Source organism: Neopelma chrysocephalum, unplaced genomic scaffold (genome assembly GCF_003984885.1).
Source record: "Neopelma chrysocephalum unplaced genomic scaffold, ASM398488v2 Primary Assembly neopelma1_65, whole genome shotgun sequence".
Taxonomy (NCBI): domain Eukaryota; kingdom Metazoa; phylum Chordata; class Aves; order Passeriformes; family Pipridae; genus Neopelma; species Neopelma chrysocephalum.
Window position 1 is genome coordinate 3,216,755 of NW_020897722.1, and position 18,595 is coordinate 3,235,349.

General features: G+C 47.8%; 1 protein-coding gene and 1 long non-coding RNA gene across 5 annotated transcripts; one reads left to right on the plus strand and one right to left on the minus strand.

Moving 5' to 3' along the window:
- Positions 1-710: 710 nt before the first annotated feature.
- Positions 711-17,007, minus strand: LOC113967719. Its single transcript, XR_003534271.1, has 3 exons — positions 16,895-17,007; positions 10,374-10,488; positions 711-1,205 (listed from the first exon to the last, which is right to left on the minus strand). It is a non-coding gene; the product is annotated as an uncharacterized LOC113967719 (long non-coding RNA).
- Positions 8,444-18,360, plus strand: DHRS7B (dehydrogenase/reductase 7B). Of its 4 annotated transcripts, XM_027683555.1 has the most exons (9): positions 8,444-8,534; positions 9,075-9,149; positions 9,269-9,406; positions 12,749-12,924; positions 13,678-13,793; positions 14,449-14,659; positions 15,001-15,093; positions 16,441-16,593; positions 16,933-18,360. In XM_027683555.1, exons 4-9 carry the CDS (start codon positions 12,774-12,776, stop codon positions 17,136-17,138), a joined length of 930 nt encoding a protein of 309 aa, XP_027539356.1. In that variant the 5' UTR covers positions 8,444-8,534; positions 9,075-9,149; positions 9,269-9,406; positions 12,749-12,773; the 3' UTR covers positions 17,139-18,360. The 4 variants fall into 4 exon arrangements, with proteins under 4 accessions (XP_027539356.1, XP_027539355.1, XP_027539354.1 ...); XM_027683554.1 differs by lacking the exon at positions 9,269-9,406; XM_027683556.1 differs by lacking the exon at positions 9,075-9,149 and having other exon boundaries at positions 8,519-8,534; positions 9,236-9,406.
- The last annotated feature ends 235 nt before the right edge of the window (positions 18,361-18,595 follow it).

Genomic DNA, 18,595 nt, shown 5'->3' on the forward strand with positions numbered 1-18,595 from the left:
TCAGTTTTGCCAAGGTCCAAGAGGCTGAGGATGTTATCTCAAGTCCCCTGGGAAATCCCACTGTAGGTGATGAGACAAAAATCCTTTGATTTGGGCAAAAAGCCATTAAGTTTTAAAGAAATCATCACCTATCTTTGAAACATGCAGTACTTGAGTGAGTTGTATACTCAGTAAATTCATCTGTTGTTACTCAATTTGCAAGGACAATAACCTCATTCTGAGAAATAAGCTACTTTTCCATTGGGAGTATTTACTCCCAGCGTTATCATGGGAGTTATCTGCAGGAAACTGCAGGCTAAAGGGAATCCTCATTAGGGATCTGGGGAACTAAACCTACCAGGCTGACACCTATGCCAGCATGAACAGAGGTAAGAATATATCAAGCACTTAAATACTGTCATTATGCCTCAGAATTGATGATCCACTGACATTGACATCTCTTTAAGAGTTACTGGTTTGGAATATCTCAAAGTTCAAACCTGAAGGTGTAGCAGGTACCCAGAGGGGTTCCCTTTCTTACCTGGTTCCCTGGCTCACTCCTACGTTGCTGCTGCAACTTTCAGCTCCTGCAGCGTTGCTGGTTCAACTCAGTGCAGCCCTGCAGTGTAAAATCACTGAAAACAGTCTGAGCTAAATAAAAAGGGCAACAATGATACACATAAGAGAATAAACAGGCTTTGCTGTTGAGAAACTGCATTTGGAATGGCACACAGACTCGACTTCTCGAGGTTGTCTCTGGGGTTATTTTATTTAGTATTAAAGAAAACCTTCGGCTCTGCAGCAAATCTCTGCAGCCAGAGATGATTTCTGTCAAATCCAGAGTATGTGGGTTTCTAGTTAACGCTGTCTAAAATTTGAGATAGAAATGCACACTTCATAAAATCTTGCTCTGAGCTCAGTCTTCCAAATAAAACAGACAGAGATGGCATCAAACCCCCCGGGGCTTAGGCTTGCAAAATCCCCAGCAAGTTCACTGCAGGCTTGGTGAGAAATTCGGGAGTTTTACTCACAGCATGAACTCAGAATGCCACTGGAGGTGGGACTCGAGGGCTGACAGCCCCTCCGGGAACTATTTCTGATATTACTATTTCCAGCTTCTTCCTGTCCTTCAGCTGGAGATCATTACTGCTGGAGCAGGGGCTGCAGGATGGGTGGCACATCTTCTCTCCTCCGTGTCACCACGATGCTCAGAATAGCAAAGGAACCTGAAATAGTTGGTGGTTTAGATTAATACTCCAGGCTGTGAGTGGTGATGCAGTCCAGCTGCCACCTCGGGGACAGGACTGAGACCTCTGGGGCAGCAACATCTGAAATCAGTCCACCTGGAACTGCTACAGCTCTTTAGGGGACACCATTAGTATCACAACTACATCAAGACACACCATTCTTGGTACACATTAGCTCGAGCTGCCATGTAGAGTGGTGAAAATGGGTGGTTATAACATCCTAAAACTGCAAGCCTGAATGTTGCTTTCTCACTAAAAAAAAGTTCGTCACTGCCCAGGGGTTGGGCAAGGAGGGAAAACTACTGAGGTTCTGATAAACAATAGTTCGTTTCGCAAGATCGTTGCCACCATTTGCACTAATTCACACTTTTTCATAGCAATCTCTGTTAAAAGACAAAAGAACTCAAGATCATCTTTTGGAAGAAAAAAAACCCCTGACTATGTTAATGCCCAGTATATTAAAAGCATCATTCTAATATTGGGATACACTGGGAAGAAACTGGAGTAATTACCTCCCTTTGTTTAATAAACTTCCCCTAAAAGATCCCAAAAAAAGTCTTCAATAAAATTCTGTTCCTCCCTGCTCTGGTAAAGAATTTTTTTTTTGTTAGTCCCTCGAGTAGTTGCTTAAGTCAGGTCTCACTGTAATTACACACCTCGCAGCAGTGCGGGAGACTTAATTAAGAGAGTCACTGTAGGTGTGTTATTGTCAGACAGACAGAACCCAGTGCTGCTGGAGGAGGCACCGGAGTCCAGCTGCAGTGGGCACGTTTGGGAAGAAAATCCAAGTTTGCAGAGGATTTTGAGATCTTCCTGCAAACAGCAGCGTGGACACACCCAGCAGCCTCTATTCAAAGCCCCTCAACTCCATCATCAGGGAGTCTGTGGTTTTAAAAATCTCTCTGTACTCACCAGGAGACGCTCTGCCACACGGCAAGATTTCAGATTCTCTCCTCCCCTCCTCCCAAAAGTGTGACTCACCAGTTTCAAACGGTGACATTTCATTCCCAAACTATTCCGGGAGCATCTGGCTCCACAACACATGGGAATGTGGGGAGAAGGGAGGAGGGGAGGGAGAGCCAGCTCGCACAGTGAAAACCACTCATTCTCTCTCCTCCACACAGGTATGTTGCTTTTAAATTTCAGAACCACATAATTTGGGACGCGCTGGCAAATTCCATCGGAGGAAAACAATAAAACAAGCACATTTCAGGGGGGAAAAAAAATATCTGCACGAGCCAGTGATGCAATTCCCTGCCAGCCAGGAAGGACTGGGAGAGGGGCTTGCTCTCCAGATGGAATAGATGTGAGGAAATGCCCTGTCCCCACTTCTTACTCTCCATCCCTGCAGTTCTGGGCGAATTTCTGTGCGATGCAGACCCGGGGTTTAGTCACCACCGATATCTTACTAATGGTGAACAAATGTATGTGCAGCGGGACGACGACAACAGGGGGGTGACAAATAAATCACTGTCAGCTCCCAGTCCCGAGAGGAGTTTTGTGTCACACCGCAGCTCAGCACCGCTCGTGTCCCTGCTCTGGGGACGTCACTTCCATGAGCACGACATTCCACACGTGAGGGGCGGGAAGCTGCGGGCACCGGCCCTGGCAGCGCACACATGGAATCGCTGCCGCTGGGGCAGTGCCAGGGGCAGGAGCGAAACCCTTCCTGGCCTCAGACTCTGAATCTGTGCACGGCTGATTGGGTGGGAGCAGCGATCCAGCCCCATTCATTAATGTTTGTAAAATTCCACTGGGAGGGAGGTGGACGCGATGGGAGTGTCGGGGTGGCTGCTGGCAGCCTGCGAGGGCACTGGGAACACCAGCCTGGCACTGAGGTACAGGGACCAGCAGCCTGGCACTGGGGAACTGGGATCACCAGGCTGCAGGGACAAACCTCGGCGAGGTTCCCTCCTCCAGGCTCCCTCCTCAGGGAGCCGCGGAAGGGGCCCAGCACCTGGTTATCCCATGTGCGTGCCGGGTTGGGATGCTGGGAACGGGCTGTCACGGCTGATGGCAGCACAGCCCTTCCCCGTGCATGTCTGCACAGGAAATGTTTGATTACAGTTTCATTCATCTCCTCTGCTGCCGTTCTAAAAGGAGAGGCTGTTCCTGTGGACTTTGGGACCTCGTGCTTGCAGATCCAATCCTATTCCCATTCTTTCCTTGGGGGAGCCCCACCGAAATCAGTGCTCGTTCAAGGAAGAGGAGGCTGGCTCCCTGTTCGATCCTGGCATGCAGCAGCAATGACCTTGGCTAGGTAACCATCCCCTGAATACAAAGATGGACATAAAAGCAGCAATTCCCTTTTTAAAAACCAACCAGTCTTCTGCTAAGGTAGGGAAAGGCAGTGGTTTGTTAAATAAATGCGTCTGTCAGAGCTGGATTTTTTTTTTCCCAGCTTCCCTAAATGCCCTTCACCAGCAGAGAGGGGGAGGGGACCTGCTCTTTGAAGCCTTTTCCTTATGGGAATAGAAAACACGGAAAGAATTCAATTCTCTGCCACAGCCCAGCAGCACTGATCCAGGCTTCAAACCCCAAAGCCCAGGAGCCCGGCGGGCTGGTGGGTGCCTGGAGCCTGCAGTACCACAGATTAGCCTGGTTCGATATCCAGCATCGTTAAGTGTCCCCCGTGGTGTTAAAGCACAGAAAGGAGAGGGAAAGGAATGGAGACTGGGGAAGAAAAATTAGGAAATTCTGTGCAGAAAGAACTGCGTTTATCCAAATCTTTGATCAAAGCACCATCTAGTGAAGAACAGGCTCCTTGCAGCTGGCAGCGCTCTGGGCAGCTGCACCAACATTTGCCTTTCACCACAGGTTTGCTTCTAAAAAACCCAAATATCACCCAAATATGCGCAGCCCGCGCTGGATCCGAACGAACAAGAACATGCCCCCGAGCTGCTGCCCTCTGCGTAAATATTTCTGCAGCGGAAACGTGTTCCCCTCCTCCCATCATCTCCCATCGCCCCACTGAAACCCGCAGGGAACGGGGCACCACAGGAAGAGAATGATTTCCATGTTGTAGTTTGGGAGCTAAGGAAAAGAAAAGGTAAGTGAGCAGTCCAAGGTCGTGCAGGAAGCCAGAGGCAGATCCGGGAATAGAGATCAGCCACCCTGGACCCAGGGATGCCTGAACAATAGCACAGCCTCTCCCTCTGTTGTCATTTAACTCCTTCCTGACCCACCAAAACCCAGGAGAGTGGTGGGCTCTGCACTCCCCTGCACATGTACAGCTCTTGGGGGCCCAGCCCACAGCCCTTACCTGCTTTTCCCACTCCAAACCAAGGAGGGAAGGCAGCAGGGAAGGACAGAGTTGGGTATCCTGAGAGCAGTGAAGCTGCATGTAGGAGATATTTCTCTTCAGTGGGCCTGAGCTGTCCCCTCAGCAATTTAAACAGCCACAATTAGCATCTTTTCATGGAAATAGTACCTCAGCTTTGCCATTTCTGTGTGTGACAAAGCATTGTTATCTTCCCTGGAGGGATTCAGCTCCATTAAAATGGTCGTGGTGTATGTTTGAGGATCTTCAGCTGCAGGAGAGGATATTGCTCCCTCTCCCTCTTCCCCAGCTTCTGAGTTATCCGCAAGGATTGGGGATTTGCAGCACGATCACACATCAGAAAGGCAGTTTCCACTAAGTCTACACTGTTCTCATACTGAGCTTGGAAATGCTGCAGTGCAGGGTCTGGAGAAGGCAGTAATTATAAACAACTGGAGCCAAACCTTATAGAAAATAACTGGAAAAGAAGAATAATACTCAGGTGGTGGAAAAAACCAGTGAGTGAACTGCAATGAACTGAACCTACAGCAAAATTCTCCCAGAGACAAGAGCTGAGAGAAACAGTGACCAAGTGTCCAGCGAGAGTTCTCTGAAAGGAGTTTGATGTCCTTGAGTCAGAGCCCAGTTCCAAACCAGAACTGCCATGGGGGCAAAAATCAAGACCAACCTCTTGGGCCCACTGTGTGGAAGGGACACAGGCAACTATGTGCAAAGAGCTGCAGGGGCAACGAATGGGAGAAGCCCCAAGAAGCCTTTATTTCTCTGTTTTCCATCATAGTTCTCTGTTTTTTTTTCCCCTACCACCCTGGTCTGTTTTCATTCACTCCTATAGACCTGATCTATGGGAGCAGAGAGGGAAGGAGGAGAACCTGCACCCTCATATCAGAAGGTGAGACAAGAAAATCTCTAATCATGCCACAGCCCTTTGAACATTTATATTTTCCAGCCAAAGGCAGTGGGAAATCGGGAGCTTTCAGTTCAAACTAGTTCAAGGATGTTTTCCCCAGGGAAGGTTTTTGTTACCCCGTGGGGATTTCTGCCCAGATCTTTGCTCTTAGGGTAAGCAACCAAAGCTTTTCTTACAGAAAGAAGCTACATCTTATACTCCTTGGAAAAAAAGGGGACAAATAAGCGCCCAGAAGAACTAGGGCACAAAATTGCTGCCCTAGAGACTGGGGTTAAAAGGCTGCAGATCTGCACTCAGTGATGATTGCAGTAAAGCAGATGACACCAAACACAAGTGCAAATAGTTCCCTGAGTTTGGAGATTCCCCCCCCCCCAAAAAAAAAGAGCTCCTGCACTTCAAGAGAGCAGCAATAGAACAGCAGGATGTTTGTCAAGGAAGTGTTAACATGCTAAAAGGATTCCAGCCCTTTGCAGTTGTGGCCTGACATGGTGAGAAAGAAAAGAGGAGAGATTTGAGTGCTAATAAAAACAACAGGCGTGGTTTTAGATTATACCAACATTTACCAGTTGGGGCTCGTACGGCCTCCAAAACCAGTCCTAGATTTGGGATAGATTCCCCACTAATGTTTCTGAGAACAAAGACATGTTGACATATGTAAGTCACCTAACCACCATCCAGTGTGTGTGATGTGTCGACCAGCAGGTTTAAATCAGAGGTGAATTTGTTGCTAATTACAGTAGATTAACCTAAGAAAATGGAACCCCAATCAAAGCAACAAAGTCAAGCTTTATTTCAATGAATTTCCCTATCTAATTGCAGCTCCAGCCTGACCCTTTTTTTGTATGACTCACTGGGCACTTGGTTTCAATCAGCTTTGCCAGCACCTGCCAGTCTGGTGACAGACCATTCCCTGTTAAAATAAATGCCTGGCAGATACCAGGTGAGTGACCACAGGAGCTTGGGCACAGCTCCAAGGTAACTGCCATCCTGTGCATTAGGGTACAGCTCATCCTGCCCCACTTGGGCGGGAAAGATGCTCTGAAATGGCTTTTTCCAGCTCTGATTTACAGAAGACTGAACTGACCACAGCTCCCTGCAGGGGCTGCCACGACATAAACTACCTTCTTCTGGGTTCTATTTTTCAATTTCATGTCTGCAAATAAAATTATTGATTCTTCCATTTCGTTTCACGTTGGTCCTGAAGGCAAAAAAGTGCATTACCACCATTCCTTTTAGAATGTGACTTTTTAGGAAGATCTTGAATTCTCTTCTCCTTTTCCCTCAAGTATCAATCCCTTACTAATGACAAACTTACGCTGAAGCTGTGAATTCATTTCAATATTTTTCTTATTAAAAGAGAGGGACAGAACAAAGTTATCATAAAAACTTATGACAGAACTGTCTTTCAAAGACCTGTCATAAAAAGCTGTCCTTTATCTCACTGCTGTTCATGGGGAAAGACATCTGGGATTAACTGCCCTTGTCTCAGGAAAACACTTCAGTGTTTCTGAATCTGTAAAAGTACCTTCTGCTCACACACACTGTAATAGGTGGAAAAGCTCCCTGTGCTGGGATGAAGCCATGTGCCTTTCCTTCCTCAGCTCTTACACATTTGGACTTTGGGCTTTGGGATCACGGGGGCCTCAGCTTTCCAAAGGCCTGGTCAGGTTTGCGCTATTGCCCCTTATCAGTGCCAGCACCTGGGAGAGGAGATTTAAAGCTGTAGAACCTGCAGCACAGTCAGGTCCCATTCCCACACAGAGCTCGTGGAAAAGAGAAAATTTAGATTTCATGGCTTTGAAAGGGGCTCTGCAGAAATGCCTCTTTTTCTCCTCCTACAGGAATTCACCCATCCTTCCTCACAGTCACACATGTTGTGCGGTCCTGTCATGTACCAACACTGTTGGACAACGCTCTCAGAAACGTGGTGGGATTTTGGGGTTGTCCTGTGCAGGGCCAGGGGTTGGACTCGATGATCCTTGTGGGCCCCTTTTAACTCAGGATATTCCATCGTGTTTCTGCACCTTCAACCTTCATGTAGAGATAGCAAAGAGGACAGAGTTTAGATTGGTGTAATCAGCAATGTGCACACGAAATATTGCCTTTGCAGAGGGGAATTCATTCAGGCTCATCAGGACACCCAGCGTGGAGTTCAGATTAATTACAGAGACTCCCCAAAACCAAGCCACAGGCACAGCCCGCCCAGCTCAGCTGTTCTGGAACAGCCAAATCTCTGTATCTTGAATCTGATGGCAAAAATTATCATGAGCTGCAGATATTGGGTGAAGCCGAGCTGAATTCACCTTCCCATTTGTCCCCTTCCACCCATCCTTGGGCACTCCAGCCCCAGGAACAGCACCCTGGGGTCCCCCAGCACAGCCCAGGGACAGCTTGGCCGGAGCATGGAGGAGACACAGGATAGAGGGACACAGAGCTCCTGGAGTGGGTCCAGCTGAGGCTGCAGAGATGATGAAGGGACTGGAGCATCTCTGTGATGACGAAAGGCTGAGGGAGTTGGGGCTGTTCAGCCTCAAGAAGAGACACTGAGAGGGGACCCCACCAATGTCTGTCAGTGTCAGAGGATGGAGCAGGCTCTGCTCAGGGGTGCCCAGCAATGAGACAAGAGGCAATGGGAAGATCTGATGCCCAGGAAGTTCCACTTGGACATGAGGAAAAACTTCTTTGCTGTGCAGTGACCGAGCACTGGAACAGAGACCAGAGAGAGTGCGGAGTTTCCCTCACTGGAGATACTCCAGAACCATCTGGACACCAGCCCATGCCATGTGCTCTGGGAATGACCCTCCTTGAGCAGGGAGGTTGGACAAGGTGACCCACTGTGGACCCTTCCAACCTCACCCACTGTGGGATTCTGGGATTCTGCGACAGGCAACGCCCACGCGAGGGGGAACCTCGGGGGTGGGGAGGGAGGGCGGAACCCCTGTCCGGCAGCGCCGCTCCCCGGCCGGGCGGCACGGGCGGGTGGACCGGTGAGGGCAGCCGCCCTCCTGCAGGGACTTCCGGTTGGCGTCACGGCGGGGCCGCCCATCAGTGGGAGTCCGGGCGGAAGTGCCCCGTCCCCGGCACTTCCGGCGGTGGCCATGGTGACGGCGGCGGAGGCCAGGTCGGGCCGGGGGGGACAGGAGGGAACAAGAGGGGACAGGGGGGGACAGGAGACACCCGGGAGCGGCCCTGTGAGGGGTGGGAGTCTGGGAAATGCGGGAGAGGTTGGGAGAACGCGGCCCTGGGACCTCCGCTCCCCAGTACAGAGTTCATCGCTGTTACCGCCATTAAATACATAATTATAGATAATTATATGTTATTAATATATATAGGAGATACTCAGCCAGCTCTCTTGTTCTCAAGTTGTTTTAGGCGATTCTTGATTTGGTAAACGTCTGCTAAATAGTTTCTTTGGCACAACAAATTTTATTTTTTTTTTTAATTTTCTAATCGTGCCACTTTTGTTTCCGTCCCAAACACCAATCAAGGATTTCCGGGTGGACGCTGTGCCAGGGCCTCAGCACCCTCACAGGGGAGATTACTGGCTTGACACCCATTCAGAGTGTGCACTGTAACATCAGTATATGCCCCAAAATTAATTACAGTAATAGAGAATTACAGCTGATTTACAAATTGCCTTTTTATTTTTTTTTCCATCCAGAGCATGGAAAGACCAGCACTGGTCCTTATGGATGCTCTGAAATCATTTGGTACTAGAAACAATCAGAGGGTCACTGTGAGTTTTGTGTCATTTTGAGCTTCACTTCTGTCTTTTCAATCTGGGGGTTAAATTTCTCCCCCCCTCTCTTCCCCATTGGAAAGGTCACAGCCCATATTCCCGAGGTTTGTTTTTAGAGGCAGCTCTTGGCTGAGCTGGCATTGGACACAGCACATTTGCTTGGATCTCTGCCACTTCCAAATTTAAGTGGGGGCTGTTACGGGACCGGAGGGAGACACCAACCCAGAGCCACTGCAAGTGAGCTCTTTTCTAAGGTAGGACATTGTGCTTTCTGCAGACTAAAGCCACTAATCAAGCCTAGAGCTGCTGTGCTTCTCCCTTAGGAAAACCAGATCTTTTTTTCCCCCCACTTCCTTTTATTCCCCTGGATTTGGGACTGAAGCACCCCAGTTGCTGCCACTCGTCACGTAAAGGACAATGTGATTCTGGGAGGCTGAAGCTACAAAAGAGGTGTTTTTTGGGGAAGCTCTCAGGGGTTTGGTTTCTTTTAGGACTTGATCTCATCTTTGCTGCCTTTAGTGAACCCACGACCTTATTAACTAATCCTTGTTCCTTGAGAAACCATTGTCCTGGCTTTCATAGGATAACATCCAATTTTTGTTTTGAGGGGAAAGTTTTGGTTTTTTGTTGTTTTGTTTTTGGTTTGTTTTTTTTTTAATTGGATTATTGTGATTTATTTTATGGGAAGCCTTCAAAAAGTTTCCAGTCACCTGTATTTGCTCACATTATCAGTGTTCTTATTTCTGCTCTCTAATAACCTGCATGTTCCAATCCTGCCTTTTGGGATGGAGAACTGGGAATTACAGGACTTGATTTGAACCTGTTAATGAGCAGTGGCTTCTCTCCTGCTGAAAACTTGGTGTCATAAACATTACCTGTTAATAACAGGGTTTTTTTCAGTGTGAATACCCAAATTTTTGAACAAAGGTGACAGTGGGGTCTCAGACCTTTGAGCAGGAGGTCTGAGACACCAGTTCATCTCAAACTGGCTACAGAAATTTTTCTTTCCAGTGAAATCTTTCTTTCCAGTGAACTGAGATTTTCTTTGTTCTGGGGCTCTTTTAAGGGGCCATTTGAGCACCTTCCTTGGAAGAAGGTGCTGCATCCACGTGCCCTAATGGAAAGGGATCCAAATCTCTGATTGGCAAATCCTTCTCTCTCTTGCTCCACTCCTTTCTCTCCCCCATCCCACATTTCCCCTCCCCAGAGTTTATTGGTTACCTGTTGATTCAAACTCCAGTCTGGAAGCTGCCAAAGCAGGTTGCTGCTGCTGCTGACTGGGTTCTTGGCTTGCTGCAGACCTCAGGCAGAGATGGATAATCTGCTCAGTTCCTGTCTATAATATGGAGAAAAAGGGGGAAAAAAAGAAAATAAAACCCATAGAAGACCTGGAAATATTTTTCAAATCAAAAAGAATTAAAGGCAGAGCTTTTTTTATTTAGAAACTAACCAAATAATAATTGTTTTAAGTTAACCAGGCAAAAGTAGTCCATACTGAGGAGCAATGGATGCGATGTGTCTAAAATATGGCTTTTATTTGGTAGGTTTGGGGGCTCTTTTCCACAGTGACAGAGAGTTCAGGCCTTGCAAAGTCAACCTTTATTTTTGCCAAAGAATGTGAAAGAACCATGCTGTAATCAAACAAGGAACTCCCTCCCATCTCCTAGTGTGATTTAATTAGGAAAGGTGTCAGGAAAGCTCCCCTTTCCCAGTTACCTTCTCACCTGCATTTCACTGAAATCAGAAGCAACCTGGTCAGGGCCAGATTTTTCCAGTGCCTCCACTTCAGCCTGTGCTCAGAAGTGCCACTGCACCTGTCAGCTCCCACTCTGGGAATAATGGAAGGGGCTAAATGGGGGCTGGAGATTTTTGATTCCAAAATGTCCTGCAGGCCCAGTGGCAGCACAGCACCTGTTGTCCCTGCCCACATCTCGTCCTCTGAATTTCAATAGACCTTTGAGAAGCAACAAAAAGGCAGCTGCTTTCAGTGACCAGCTGAACCTTCTGATCCAGCCTAAAGAGGCCAGTGGCCTTGTGTCTAAACAAGAATTATTTTAGGGAAGATCCACTCTCTTATGTTAAATCAACTCTACCAGTCCCTGGCTGTAAACCAGTACAAGACACACCCTGTGTGCACTCCCTCAGCACAGAGGTGGAGGAATAAGATGCTTTGCCAGTGGCCTGAGTTGACTCCTCCTTTTGGGTTTCTGATTGCCCACTCTGGGCACACTCCCTGTGCCCGGGGAGCTGGTGCCCTGGATGTCTCCCTGCGTGCTGCACAGTGGATCACATGAGTTAGCTCAGGAGTGGGAAGCTCCAAAGGACCTGGAGAAGAGTTGTGTACCAACTTGATGGCTTTTATTTTTAGATCTTGTCAAATTTATTTAGAGCTGTCTTGGTGTTATATTATTGTGTTCCAGCTGTACCTCCAGAAATATTTACCTTATTCAGTTCACTATTGTTTCAGAAAGTTAGCCTGTTCACTAACAGCTACTTGAGGAATTCTCTCCAGGCCCCTGATGGACATCCAGAAAGCCTGATATTTTCCACATTAGCTCTGTTCCATGGCATGTAGAGCCTCTGCCATCCTCTCAGCTCCATACAAGCTCAATGTCACTCAGTGACACTAAATTCTGGCTTAGCATTGCAGTTACCTCTTGTTTTCTGCTTCTTGTGCCTTTCGTTTGAAGAAGCACAAGTTTTTTGCCCGTAACTTTCCAGTATCTTCCTAGTAAAGATCTGTCTTGCAGTTTGAACTGCAAGAGTTCAAAGTCTGTCTGCACAAGGACGAGGAAGGGAAGATACAGTGGGATTTGGTTTTGACTTTATGTGTGACCCAGAAGTGGTACAGATTCCAGGAAGGGGTTGTCATTGACTTCACTCTGACATCAAGCTTTAATAAAAGTTTGGGGGTAAATACAGTGGGGAAATCAGTGGCCTTTTCACAGCAGAAGTCTCACTTGCTCTTTGCTTGTAATAAAAACTACTCCCTTGAAGGAATGGCTTAGCAAGGAGATTAGGGCTATGCCTTGGTATCAGAATCCAATTCCAGGATGAGATTTCAGTGCGTTAAGCGAATAACTTGCTCAGAGAGAGAACCTGGAGCCTCCAGAATACAGACTGGCTTATATCCATCTGGGATAATATACAGTAACTGATCTCTGGCTTGTAGGTACTGTGGTACTGGCTGTTCTAGAGAAATCTGAGAGGTTTTATTACAATCAGAAGAATGTGGAGACGTATCCCAGCCCTGAGGAACTTTAAATACACTTTGTACAAGAGGGTGAATTCAGAGCAAAACACGGGAACAGCATCTCTGAACCCAAGTTGTTACATGACAGCTGACAGGATCCAATGCCAAGTGTCCTGCTGGGATGTCCAGATTAGCATTTAAATGCTTAAAATTGGGTACTGATGTGAACTTTCCACAGTCTAAATGCAGGGATGAGGAAATCTGTTGATGATACCTCTGTATGGGATTAGTTTTTTGTGTTGGTCCAAAGCAAGGTTAAGAAAAATAATCCCCCTTGTTTTCCAGCCTCTTCTAATTTTCTTCATGGTGCAATGATCTGTTTCCTTTCATCCTGTGGCTCTAGGAAAACTGTTCAGAAGGGAAGATTCATGGATTTCACAAGCACAGTCATCGTCCCGCTGCTCTTTGGCAGCCTGGGGATCTTTGGCCTTTTCCGGTTCCTGCAGTGGATGCGGATGCGAGCGTACCTGCAGGAAGCAGTGGTGGTGATCACAGGGGCCACCTCTGGCCTGGGAAAAGGTATGGACCCAAAGGAGGGTACCAAGGGCAGGACAGGCAGAGGGTTGTGGAAGGGGCAGCTATTGGAATAAAGCAGTGATGAGCAGAAAGTTCCTTTGCTCCGAGTTTTGAGAGGCATGGCTTGCACTCCCACGTCAGTTATAACTACAGCCAGGGCAGATTTTGATGCAAGAAAGTCTGATCTGTTAAGGAAAATTTTAATCATCCTGTGTAAAGCAGAGCTCATCAAAGCAAAGAATGAGATACACTGTTCTTGTGCTATCAGGGGTCTTTTCCCTAAATCCTGAAAAAGCCAGAAGCCAAATTGTTTCTCTAAAACTTCCCAAACTGGTGTTCTGCATTCATGTTGTACTCCCAGCTACCTTGCCAAACTTTCCACTCCCCACTGTGCTGGATGACACACACAAGGTAACTGTGGTCCCTCTTGAAAAGGGCATAACTTCAAAAATGAGGCACAGGCAAATTCAGCCAGCTGATGGGGAGGGTGTGTAAACAGCACAATAACTGCATAACCAGCACAGTAACTGTGAGCACAGCAGCTGCCTCACCACTATCATGTGTCTGTCACACTCACAGGAGGGTGGCACGTGGCTGTGACCTTGCTGTAAATCAGCCTGACCATTACTCAGGAGCCATAAAGCCACCTCAGACCCCTGCCAGCTAACAGGGGTTTTACTTATCACCAGGTTTGATGTGGATCTGCTGTTTGTTATTCAAATGCTTACTTTGCTCTCTTCCTTGCTTCCTCCAAAGAATGTGCCAAAGCTTTCCATGCAGCTGGCTCCAAGGTGGTGCTGTGTGGCAGAGACAGTGAGAAGCTCAAGGAGCTGGTGGAGCAGCTTTCTGCTGTGAAGAATCACCGGAAGAAGGTGAGTGTGGGAGGAGGACAGGCTTCTGTGTGGTTGGGATTTCTGCTCGTGGTGTTAACAGAGGTTACAGAACTGCCTGTGGCTTGTTCTGTTGAGCAATAGGAAAAATGCAACTCTCTGCTTAGGGATAGATGTTGATACATTGAGCTGGCATGTCATTTCTTGTAAAAACCCTACAAAAATAAGGCATCTGAAAGGCTTCTTGGCTAGAAATGGAAGGGAAAGCATGGGAGTGCAATGCCCAGACTCCTCACACCTGTATGTCATATACTGAACCTGAAAAAGTGACTTCTGCTGGCTTTTAGTTTTAATGTCTAGTTCTGCTGACAGTGGCAAAAAAATATATTGCTGGCTTCTGTAGAAAACACATGGGCTAAGTTTTGACTTTTTCAGATGCACTGTCTTTAATAAGACAACAGGAAACTTCAGTACTTGAAGAAGATCTCCCTTGCCCCTTTCCTGGGCTCAGGTAGAAGGAAGGAGCAGACAAAGACAAGAGCACAACCTGCTTCTGTCATGTTCCTGCCATATGGAACTGCAGCACAAGGTCTGGATGGCCCTGCTCCTGTGCTTCCAGAGCTGCAAAATCCCATCACGAGTGTAAACAACCAGCACAGCCTCAACTGGTGTTTTGCTAACTTTGATTTATTCGCAGACACACAAACCCCACGCTGTGGTATTTGACCTCTCGGACACCAAAGCTGTGCTAAACGGTGCTGAGGAGATCCTGAAGCACTTGGGTCACGTGGACATACTGATCAACAACGCAGGCATCAGCTTCCGAGGCACAATCGTGGACACGGGACTGGATGTGGATAAGAAAGTGATGGAAACAAATTATTTTGGACCTGTAGCCCTCACCAAAGGTACCTGTGATCCACGTGGATTTGGCTGAGGTCCCTGCACACCAGCACAACTAAGCACAGCTTAACCTGTGTTTGTGATTGTACCTGGTGCAGTGCAGCCTGAGAAGGGTGGGTGGAAGGTTTTGGGTTATGGACAGGCCTAAGGAGGTGCTTGGGCAGGACTGTGTGGGAAGTGCCTGATTAGAGATGATTCCTTGTTCCATCTCCTGACTCTAGGCTGGCAGGAATTTGGGAAGAGATCCAATTCACTTCAGCATCTCTAAACACTCTGAAAGCTTTGATTCTTGACAGCAGCAATGGCAGGACTGTTGTCTGAATGAGTCTTTTTTGTCCTTTGCTAGCACTTCTCCCCTCCATGATCAAGAGGAGACAAGGCCACATTGTGGCCATCAGCAGCGTTCAAGGCAAAATAAGCATTCCTTTCAGATCTGCATGTAAGTACCTCCACAGAAGATGGGAAAGACATATTTGGGGCACCAGGCTGAATAAATACTTGGCTCCTGTTTCCACATTTAGCTCTCCATGGAGCTGGCTGCGTGCAGGGAAGGCAGAGCTGTGCATCACCCTCAGTGTGGTCACAAATCACTGAGAGAAGATGAGGAAGGTACTCTCAAATACAAAACCTGAGTCCTATCCCAAAGTTATTAAGGGATGGAGAAGGATAATATATTTTCAGTGTCCTGAAAACACCTTGATAATCCTATTTTAACACTTGAGAGTCCCTATAAATCCATAATTTGATTGCATTTTATCCTTGCTGTTTGCTTGGTTAATCTCCAGTAAAAAACTAGAAGCCTTTTGTTTCAGTAATTTATGAAGTGCCCTAGTAAAACCAACGCCAAAATAAAAGCCTAAATAGTCATCTTGATCCAGCAAATGGTTCATGTTAAATCAGCTACGACAAGAAATAACATTGGTGAGATTACTGGAAAAAGCCTCTTAAAAGATGGATGAACCAAGAGTAGAGTGTTTAGCACACAAGCACCTGTAAATCACTGAAAATAAACACTGAAATGACAGTGGTGGTGGCATAAGATGGGTCAGGCACAATGCTGAGTGGAGCAGAGCCTGGAATGTCCGAGCCGTGGGGTCTTGCAGGTGATGTGGGTGTGAGTGCTCCAGGAATTGTGTTCTGAAGGGCCCTTGCCTGGGCCCTCACAGGGTGTGCAGCCCATGCTGAGCTCGTGCTGCTGGGGTCAGCCCTGCAGCCATGGTGAGGTGGTGGCAGTGACCATGGATATGGGAAGGGAGCAAGGAAACGGAGTCACTCAGCCATTTAACAGGGGGAAATCCTGCCCTAGGCCACGTTTCCCTGCTCCTGCCTGCTTGTGAGATCTGGTTTTGACCTGTGTGCAGCCAAGCTCTGAACCTGCTCTGCAAGTCCCATGTGCTCAGCACCGTGCAGGGACTGCCAGCTCTGCCCTCCCCAGCCACAGCCTGTCTGACCAGCACTTCCCAAGCCAGGCTTTGGGTGTCCTTTATCAGGAGTGGAAGGCAGCCTGAGTTCACCCTGGAGTGCTTTGGCAGGGCTGTGATAGTAAGCTCAGGATCCCAGCCAGTTTTCAACTTGAGTTTACATTTTGCCTTCCTAAATTGCCTCTCACTCCCACTACCTGTTGCTGCCATTCACTAAACAAAAACAAACGTAGAAGCTGGAGAACAGCTGCTGGGTTCTTGCTGAGAAGTGGCTGCACTGCAGTGTTAAAAAGCCATTTGGGCAGTGAATATTCCTTCACCCCTGCTCCTTCTCCTCGGTGCGCAGCCCTTTCCCTGTTTTTCAGATGCTGCCTCTAAGCACGCTACCCAGGCCTTCTTTGACTGCCTGCGAGCAGAGGTGGAGCAGTATGACATTGATGTGACAGTTGTGAGCCCCGGATACATCCAGACAAACCTCTCTCTCAACGCTATCACAGCAGATGGATCTCGCTATGGAGGTGAGATACAATTTGGTGCCCTATTTGTAAAGCATCTCCACCTCACCGGGTTGCTACAAGGTGTGCTTGCAACACATGGCCTCTAATGGGGACACAGGTTAGTTCTGAAGGATCAAAAAACAACTTGGGATGCAGGGTAGGAACAGTAACCTCCAAAATTGAACCTTCCTAGACAGCAACTACTGGCCCAACCATGAGTTATGCCTGCCTGTGCTCCCCTACACAACTGGAGTAAAAGCCAGTACAAGCAGCCATGTACAGTTAAAGCATTTCTAGGAGAGGTACCTAAGTGTGGGTTTACCTGCTGATACTGGTGCTCACTGGGCTTTCCCTTGGCAGTTATGGACAAGACCACGGCCCAGGGACAGACGGCGGCCGAGGTGGCTCAGGTGGTTCTCAATGCAGTGGGACAGAGGAAGAAGGAAGTGCTCGTGGCTGGCCTGACCCCCTTCCTGGCTGTCTACCTGAGGAACCTCTGCCCCAGGGTCTTCTTCACCTTAATGGCATCTAGAGCAAAAAAGGAGAGAAAAGCAAAGGACTCTTAGAGCTCAGATGGCCTGAGCAGTACCTGCAGGGACAGGCTGAGCCCCTGCAGTCGGCTGGGACATCACTGGAGGTGCTCCTGCAGGAAAAACCTTTCTCAAAAGACTGAAGTTTACTATTGCATGGAGAGTGGGAAGTGGTTTCCCCCACACTGGTGGAAGAAAGCACCTAAACCTCACCTGGAGAAGGAAGGGTGCTCGGACAACAGGGGAGAGCTGAGGCTGCAGGGGAGGGTGACTCAAGGGAACACTCTGCAGCCGGGGAGGCCCCTGTGCTGGAACACAGCACCTCACCTCACTCCAGGCATGCTCAGATCTACTGGGCTGCTACAAATAAAACCCACCTGTTTTGCCTTCACACAAGCAGATCTTGGCTTTCCCCATGCCATGGCCCCTGTGAAATACAGTCCTCAGCTCTCGTGATCAGTGTCTCCTTCCCACTCCTTCCAATCCGATCCAGAACATGCTGCTTGAAGTGGGAAACTGCACAGAGCTTCTGCTTGTTAACATGCCAGGTCATCTGATATGTTAAGTTCAAGTCCAGTGCCACTTTTAAAGAAGTAACTGATGTACAATTGAAGTATATTTGGCCATCATTTTACCTGTCTGAACCGTGTCTTACTGATGTACAGGGACATTTAACTCTGCACTGGCAGCACAGTATGAACCCCAAGCACCAGAGAATGCTGGAAAGCACTGAACAGATAGAACAGCACAGCAAGTCACAGCAAGGTGACAGCAGCACACCTGGCCCACCTGCAGGCCTGGAGCACAGAGCAGGTGTGATCCCGTGGATGCCAGGCCCTGTCTCCTGGATGCAGAGGAGAACCTGTGTGTGTAGGATGCACAGTCTGGCAGACAGACCCTTAGTTCTCATTGCTTCAAAGCAATCACAGATGCTAATTAGGATGACATCCAGTGGGGAATGATACCTGCCTGTTCACTCATCACAGGCTTCAGGGAGTGCCATATTCCATTCTTCACCTGTTCTCATGTGAGAGATACCAGCACTAGGAAAAAGGAATTGCTGCACAGAGAATTCAGTAAGGACAGAAATAATCTTTTTAAACTTGTAATTAAAATAAAACCAACTAGTAGGAAAACCAAGGTCCAGACCCCTGTTGCCACCTCCATGCACTTGCCAGCATTTTCCATGTCCTGCCTCATAAGTCCCGACTGTGAGTGCTCATCTGATGACAAATAAATTACATTGCTATGAAATGAATCCTTTGGTCTACTCCAGCTCCTCACAGGAGGTAACGTTAGAGGAAGGGAAAGCAGGAGGGTTTTGTTTTTCTTTTTTATATCCCTCACAAAAAAAAAACAGGATCACAGAGGTTCGGTGAAGAAAAGGAACTAAAGGCCCTGAGAATTATTCTGCATTGAGTAAAAAAGAGCAGGAATGCAGTTGGTGTGGCCAGCACAGGGTATTTCAGGGCCCTCTGCAGCAATAAGTAATA